At 47.8% G+C, this 8,394-nt stretch overlaps 1 protein-coding gene across 1 annotated transcript; it reads right to left on the bottom strand.

Annotated features, from left to right (window-relative positions):
* Positions 1 to 5,729: 5,729 nt before the first annotated feature.
* EMH_0020890 (uncharacterized protein) lies at positions 5,730 to 7,094 on the bottom strand (the record flags this gene model as incomplete). Its single annotated transcript, XM_038023009.1, has 2 exons — positions 5,730 to 6,016; positions 6,200 to 7,094. The coding sequence occupies 2 exons, from the start codon at positions 7,092 to 7,094 to the stop codon at positions 5,730 to 5,732; spliced, it is 1,182 nt and encodes a 393-aa protein (XP_037878863.1).
* Between the last annotated feature and the right edge of the window lie 1,300 nt (positions 7,095 to 8,394).

Genomic DNA, 8,394 nt, shown 5'->3' with positions numbered 1-8,394 from the left:
TTTCCGCCTTGGAAGCAGAGTCTTCCATGGGGTGCGGGCAAAATAGGATCAGAGTTAATCGCTCCTCAACGAAAGCCATGCGGGCAAAACCAATTTAGAATAGCGTAAAAGATGTAGCGCCCCAGGACGCAGCGTCCGTGCTGCGAGCTATCTACCGCATCTCCTACCTAACAGATAACTGGCAGTTTCCGTATGCGGTGTGAACAGCTTGTGCTAATTATTGTATGACAAGTGCCTTTGGCTTTTGCATGCTCCCGAAGAACATTGCTTGGAATGGTCGAGAGGCAACCTGCACCGAAAAAATTGGTTCTATCAATAACTACAATTCGCCAATGTATAGCATACAGACCCTGAATGCAATGGCAAAAGCAGTTAACTTTGTTTGGCCGGCATTTCATCAAATCGTTCTTTGGAGCAGTACGTCTCATCCATTTTCCGTCCAGCGGATACTCACCCTTTCTTGCCGAACCCAGGCAAATCGTTTCATATGTGCGGTTAGCGGCAGTGATAGTCTACTACTGGGCCGGGAGTCTAGGGTGTATGCGTCCATCCTACTACACTTTTCCTCGCACTCGCTTCTGCCACATACACCCTGTGATGCGGAAAAAATGCAGTATGTGGAGCAGAGAGCAGGCCGCTTAACAGGCAGCGTGTGATGAACCCATTAGGTTTTGTTCATGCTTCCCAGATTTTAGCAACTCTCAGTAGAACGGATGATTAGGGTTTACGCTAGCTGGGCGGCCATAGAACGGCGCGGCAAACGAGCAAAATGTGGTCATCGAGGATTCTGGGAAGAGCTCTGAGGGGTAAAAAAAGCCACGCGACATGTTCGTTTATTGCATAAATAACGTCCATATTTTTTAAGCTCAGAGTAGATTCATCCTACACAATTGGCCAGCTGCGCTGGGCAACTCCGTATATGAGGACAAGCTTAAGCTGGTCACACTAACCATCAACGCGAACAAATTTTTCATGCGATTCCAACAAAAGAACCCGCTGACGAAAATTCCTGTACGTAGTATAATGAATAGTATATTTAACCGATGGGGTAAGTCACGTAGTTTTAGTTTCCGCCTTGGAGGCGGAGATTTCCATGGGGTCAGGGCAAAATAAAAGCGGGGCTAATCGCCCCTCAACGAAGGTCATGCTGGCAATAGCCATTTAGAGTAGCGTAGAAGAAGTAGCACCCACTCCCTGAAGTGCAGCCAAATGACCTGCCGTGCGTACTGCGAGCTCTCTATCTCATTTTCTAGCTAACGGATAACTGCGGCAGTTTCCGTATGTGGTATGAACACCTTGTGCTAATGATTATATGCCAAATGCCTCTGGCTTTTGCATTCCTCCAAAGAACATTCCTTAGAATATTTGAGTGCCAATCTGCACACCGAAAAAATCGCTTCTGTTAACCTCTACAATTACCAACTTCATAGCATACAGAGCCTAGATGAATTTGCAAAACCAGTTAACCTCGCTTCCCGGGCATTCCATCATAAGCTTTTGTTGAGCAGTGCGTGCCATCTACTTTCACTCCAGTCGATACTCACCCTTTCTTGCCAAACCCACACAAATCCTTTCATATGTGCGGTTAGCGGCATTCATAGTCTATGACTGGGCGGCGAGTCTATAGTGTATGCCTCTATCCTACACTTTTCGTCGCAGTGCCTTCTGCCAGATACATGCTATGATTCGGATAAGATGCAGTAGGTGGATCAGAGAGCAGGCCTCTTAAGGAGCAGCGTGTGACGAACCTATTATGTTTTGATGATGCTTCCCAGATTTTAGCAAGGTTCTGTAGAACGGATATTTTTTTCAACCTTGCCTTCATGCGTGCTGAACGACAGATTGTGGTAGATGACAAACCCATTTCTTTTGTTTTGCCATATGCCAAGGGGAAATGAACGTTTTCATGGCAGAGGATGGAGAGGAGCTGAAAAATACCTCGAGGGTCGTTCAACAGCAAAACATGAAAATGGTGGCGAAATAACGAAGCTGAAATTTTCCCTCCGTGAGCCGTTATCGCGCAATACTCAGCTTCTGGCTAAATCCTTTGGAGAAAAGTGGCATTGTGCGAAAAACGCTTTGCTGCAGGAGACAGCAACGAAAAGAGACAAGGAAGCAACAAAACGCATCAACACAATCCTTGCTGTGCCTGCCTCTGATAAGGAGTTATAGTAACACGTGGTTGCTTACATCCCAATTCCGTGTCACCAGCCAGTTACGCTTACGAAAGCGAAACCCCCTTACTGGCATCAAAACAGCTTGAACAGTAGAAACGCACAGATACCTTTAGCCGTTAAGTCCCCGATTGGATTCTGCAGGTATTGCTGCTGTTTGAAAGCAGGTATACTGTTTGAGGGCTCCGTCTTGCATTCAGCTGTAGGTGTGGTGAATACAAATTCTTCTCCCTACGCTAGAAAGCTAGCCCGCTAGCCTTCCAGTAGGCCGACTTCTCCCTCAGCTATCTCCACAAAAAAATCGATTTGTGCTTTTATACATAAGCAGAAAGAATAAAAACTTTTCGAAGCCCCTAGTGCTTGTCCTTAATTGGAGTATCAAGCTAATACTGTTTGACGTATTTCAAGCAAAAAAATTAGCGTATATTGGTGTACATTGCAAAACTAATTAGGCTTGGTCAGCTGACACTGGCTCAGTCTTTTTGCATTGTATTCCGCATGCGGGCCGCTTCCGATTTCAGGATGTAATCTCTAAAAGTATGTTCTTGTGTAAGAGATAGACCTAATCACTTCCCATCTTACGGCCGTCGCCTTCATAACCTCTGCAATTTTTACTGATAATGAACTCTACCGTTCACCTCGACAGCTAAGAATACCCGTCGTGGGCGTGCAAATTTTGTGTCCGGGGAATTTTTGGGTCCGCCAAAACCCATGTAGGCTGCCCGATGGAAAGCAATCTTCGGCAGCCAGCCTGGGCAGTTTCACATTTTTATATGTACTGCTAGAGATGCTGTGAACACCGTTCCGCTGTTGGTCCAACCTGTATACATCAGCCTTCCTGCCCCATTTCAAATAGACTACAGCCGACCTAAAGCTAATCATCGGAACAGCACTACTGTGTCCTTAGAGCTATCCAAAAAGAGTAGAAATAGCCACATAGGCGTTGAACCCTATGATATTCGCCACATAATCCACATAAAGGATTATATGTAACCAATTTACCATTTTGGGCACTGCCAAAGCATGCCTCTTGACCAGTCTACAGAAAGCATGAGAAAATTTCAGTACTCCGTGCGTTCAGATAGAACTATCGCAAAAACCAGTCGCACATTCCTTGTATCAGACAACATTGTTCTTTTGCTTGCTTCATTTCTCTCTGAAACAACAGTCTAAAGACTGCAGTAGTATCGTAATCTGTACAAGACCTAACCGGCAAACGTGCAGAGCATCAGGGAATTTCCATATTGAGAACCTTTCTGCATCTTGACTTGCCAGCTACTACACGGCAGTACATGTGCTTGTCGAGAGCAATAGAGGCGATGAGTTTTGTCCAAGTTGGCGTTGAATACTATTCAAAGCAAAGTATATTTCCCCGAACAGCCGCTAAGCTTCATCGAATCCAAATGCCCCAGCGGCTGTTCGGGAAAATATACTTTGTGTACTATTCAGGGTGACGGATCAGTTCTGATGGCATGTCTCTATCTTGATGCAGTTGATGGTTTGCCGGCAACCTACTCAGAATTAGTAACGATAGCTATATTGGACAAAATGGACAAGATATCTACACGCCATCAGAATTCATCGGTCACCCTGAATACGGTACATAGTATATTTGCCCGAACAGCCGCTGGGGCATTTGGATTTGATGAAGCTCAGCGGCTGTTCGGGGAAATATACTTTGCTCTGAATAGTATTCGACGTCAAAAGCCAGGCAAATTTCATTCATGTAGTCGAGCATCGACTGTTCGCTGGCAAGCATCGGTGTTCGATTCCGTCACCGACGTGCAATTCAGACGCTTTCGCGTACACAGGGTACGCGAGCAGTAAACACTCGGCTAATCGCTCTGGCTGACGATCCTCACTAGCTAATGACCAACAGCCCCGCGCTTTAGCTTACAGCACCAAGGCAAAATAAAGCCTAGGAATCATCAATTACGCCTTAGAAAGCATCCTTTTGGTCCGTCCGCCTTTTTCTACTCTCAAGTTTCTGCACCCTGCCGAAAAGCCCTGGTTATGCATGGAAACGTGGTCGTCCACCTCGTGATATACATCGCTTCGTGTGGAGGAGCGAACACCCGCGAAACCGAAGACTGGAAAATGCACTAGCGATGGGCAGACCAAAGCCGCAGAGAACGCTACACTAATGTCGGTAACCGCAGAGAAGGCTATACGAATATCGGGAACTGCCGAAAAGCTTACACTAATATCCGGAACTGAAAAAGTTCTTTGCAACTTGCAGAGGGGAACTTTCCCTAGGGGCTGTAGAGGCCTGATGCGTATTCCTATAGGGCTATAGNATGCGTATTTCTAAGCCCTGCTTACTGATATTGACCATATCGGGCAGCGGCTTCCCCCCCTATAGGCTCCGGCGGCCGATTCTATTTTGTAGAATACATTTCCTATGCGCTGCCTTCCCAGCAGCGTGCATTGCACGTGAGAAGCATCTTCAAAATTACAGCTAAGGCGGGTTGGGCAGTTCGCGATCATACGGCCCTCCGACATTGATGAGACACTCGCCACTGGATACGTCAAACAATGGCCGACGTTCTGCCTAGTCGCGATTGGAGTTCCCTCCCCGGGCGTGGTGTTATGAATCCATAAAAAGGCTGCTACGGTCTGCAGAAGAATTTCAAGATGTGTGCTCTCATCAGTCAGCCCCTCACATGCTATGCCTAGACTCGTTTGGGATGCGCACAACTTTGAAGGTGTGTGCTCTTATCAGTCAGCCCCTCAGATGGTATCCCGAGATTCGTTTAGGATGCCCAGGACACTAGGGCTTTTGAGTGAGAGCCTATTTATGTCATGCTTCTTAAAATCTTGCACCAGTTTCCATTGCAACACCTTGTCTAAGACCTTCAAGTAAACTCGGTTGTATTGGCAGACCTTCAAGTAAACTCTGCCAATACAACCCGTGAGATATCTCATCTGCTTAAACACGATAACAAAGAGAACAGCCTAGAGAATAGTTTTCCTCCTTCATTCTCCATCTTATTCTGTCTGAGGCCTCAGAACACTCTGCACCGTGACCCGCCCTGCGAGAGGAAGCGGCCTGGGATGTTGAAGAGACGTTCGCACTAAGCTTCATCCCAGCTTCTATCCCCACACTCGGTGCAACAGAAATATATCAGATTCTATAGTTGTATCTTAACCGTCAGTTCCCTTTGCCAGACCAACCNTCGGTGCAACAGAAATATATCAGATTCTATAGTTGTATCTTAACCGTCAGTTCCCTTTGCCAGACCAACCAGTACACGCAGTATGGGGGGGTGGATCTTCTCGGCCGTTAGATAAAACCCTCTCTCCGTGACATTTGTTTTCTCTGGTTCCCGTTTGGCCATGCGTGTCATGCGCGTCACTGGAGCTAAGGGTTACAGAGTCAGAAGGATTGAAAGCTGTGCGCTAGCTAAAGGGGGGGCTACTTCGAAAACCCAGATTCGTCTGGCAAAATTTGCTCAAACACTGGGCTAGAAACTGTTGTGTTACCAGATCCCTAGTAACCCGTCGCACAGTAACAGCAGCGTTTGGAGATATGATATAAAAGCATTATTTGAATTTTCACCCTTGTTGTGTAAAAAAAAGGATGCTGCTTTCCTCTCCGAAAAGCTGAGCAACCTGCCTGCGTTTTTCCCTTTCCCTTTTCTCCCGCTGCTGAGGAGTGTCAGTGAGAAACCTGACAGCAAGGAGCTTCAGTAGGATTTTCTGTCTCACGGGCTGCAGTAACGCCATCTGGCGCTTTCGCTTATTCAGATGCAGCGCAAAGTCATGGAGAAGTTTTTGTGTTTCGGGGGGCGGAGCTGCGCTTTCCTGCCAAATGGACTCCTCAGCTGCGGCGGCGCGGATCGCTGCGACGTAGGCAAACCCAGAAACAAACAAGATTAAATGTCCACATGAGCTGGACGGCCACACCTATAATGCAGAATTACTAGATGAAGCCCTCGAATTGTCACGGAAAAAGCTACAACAACATGAAGGATAACCAAACACCTGTCTTTCCCTTCTTTACGGCATGGGCTTTTTTCTCTCACCTGACATCTTCTCAAACACCTCAGCCACCGTCCATTCAAGTGCCCTCGTAATGGTCTTCAGTTGCTGCAAATCTTCGAGCTTGGCATGTTTAAACTCTCGTGAAAGATGTGCAGCCCTTTCTAAGTGCCTAAAAGCGAGGGCTTGAGGCGTTGCAGCCGCAGCGCTTTCAGCTGCCGCTGCCGCGGCGCTGTCAATGCTCCATAAGCTATCGTCCGTCCCCTTACGCTGCTGTTCGAACACAAACTTCTCTTCTTTCGTGCTGTCCTTCCAGCCACTTGGGCTATCTTCGCCTGCTGCATCTATTGATCCGTTTCGCCTAGTATCGTGGGCAATGTCTGCAGCTAAACCTTTGGAAGGTGAAGCTCTGATTTCCTGCAGCCACTGCTCGAGCGTTTGTTTGCTTTCTTGTTCCAGTTTCTTGCTGCTTTGGCGTCGACTCCGCCTCCTGGTGTCCCTTTCCTCGATAGCTCCTATGTGCTGCACAACAAGAGCCTCGAGATCTCTGAATGCGGCGTTGGCCAGATGCACTGGTAACAGTTGTTTTTCCGTTACTGCGTAACGCTTAACAAGAAGACTCGACGTAACAAGCTGTTCCACAAGCCTGGGAGCAACCCGAATCCAGAAACGAGCATGCTGATATCTTGTAGGCCATGGTGCCTCAAAGGGTTGTAAAGCATAGTCCTTTTCCCTAATTTCTGCTTCCCCTAAGTCCAGCGTGCTACCGCTGCCACTGCTGCTCCAGCTGTCGTAAGGGCTTGCAGTCCACTTTGCAAACCACGACTGTTTCCATCGAAGGGCGGCAGCAAGGAAAACGTTGTGGAAAAATGAGACCACTGTCCCCCCACCGTCTGCGGCGTATCTGCTCTTGCTGCAACTGTTGCTGTTGTAGCCCATCGTGAGCTCGTACTGCAGAAGCAAAGGGCTCTCAGCCGGCACGAAACACCAGATCCAGCATAAAAATAAAAGGCAAAAGAAAAGACCGAACGATACTGCATGCACGACTGCAAGCAGCAAATGCTGGTTGGAATAGAGAAGAAACGAATTTGTCTTGGCTCCTGATCCTGCTGCGGCCAAGCCTATGCCAGTCACGCCCACTAAGTGGAGGAAGACAAGGATATGTAAGCAGTTGCTGCTGTGGCACCGAAAGGGAGGTCTCCAAATGGCAAAACAAGAAAAAACGAGCATTAACACTGCTGCAGTTGTTATTCTGGCAGCTTCTCCCAGTGGTTCCTGAAGGAATGCATCAGCAAGAGACTCAGCTTGCACCTGTATTGGTAAGGCGGATGAACGGCTGCCTCCCAAGCTTGCAAGCCAACCGAGTCCGGTAGGTGGCAGCGAGCTTCGCTGACCTAGGAGAGAAGAGGATGCGATGAGCGCTGCCTTTAGGAATAGCAACCAAATTCTAAAATAGCTTCGAAACAGTCCGCCCTTAAACGACGAAACAAGCCAAACCTTGTTTTCCATCCAGTCACTGTTTATGTATAGTAGATATTCTAGTTCCCTCTGCTGAATATATTCCTCCTGCGGTCTACCGTGCCGAGCTACTGTCGCCTTTCTCATATCGTGCAAAAGCTCAAGCACAGCACGTACAAAAATAATCGAGACGCCTAGGAAGCACACCATTCGAACTATCAGTAGCCCAGCCGAGGAACAAGTCTCAGCCTGGTCGCTGCAGAAAATTAAAGGCATTTCTATCGCCAGGCAAGCCGGCAGGAAAAACAGGGTTATCGCCGCTCTCAGTTTTGCGATTATTCCCACTACGCCATAGAAAACCCGAACAGCTTGCGTGCATATTTTGTGTGCTGTAGTTTTGCAACGCATAACGAAGGTCGGGGAGGAAGTTTGTACCGAACACGCTAGCATGGCTGTGACAGAAGGGCGGGCTTGCGAAGGTCGACGAAGCCTCTGGAGCTCTTGCTCCTTTTTTATCTTGTCGAGTTCTAGTTGCCTTTGATGAAGTTCGTAGGCATAAATAAGTCTTGGCCATGTTGCAGCAGGCACCGCCACTATTATCAACAGCAACAACAGGACGATTGCGCGTCCCGCTGCATCGAGCGGATAAGGACCCAATTCATTTGTGGTTGAAAGCGGTCGCAGAAATGTCGGTATATCTACGAGGAAAAGTGCGAGTCCCCTCGTCCAAATGTTCCAGCCATAGGGAAGGAATGGCTGTAGAGTGGATAGTAGGATAGCC

This window comes from Eimeria mitis, genomic scaffold (assembly GCF_000499745.2).
Source record: "Eimeria mitis Houghton genomic scaffold, Emh_scaff728, whole genome shotgun sequence".
NCBI lineage: Eukaryota > Apicomplexa > Conoidasida > Eucoccidiorida > Eimeriidae > Eimeria > Eimeria mitis.
This window is presented reverse-complemented; position numbering and strand designations above follow the sequence as displayed.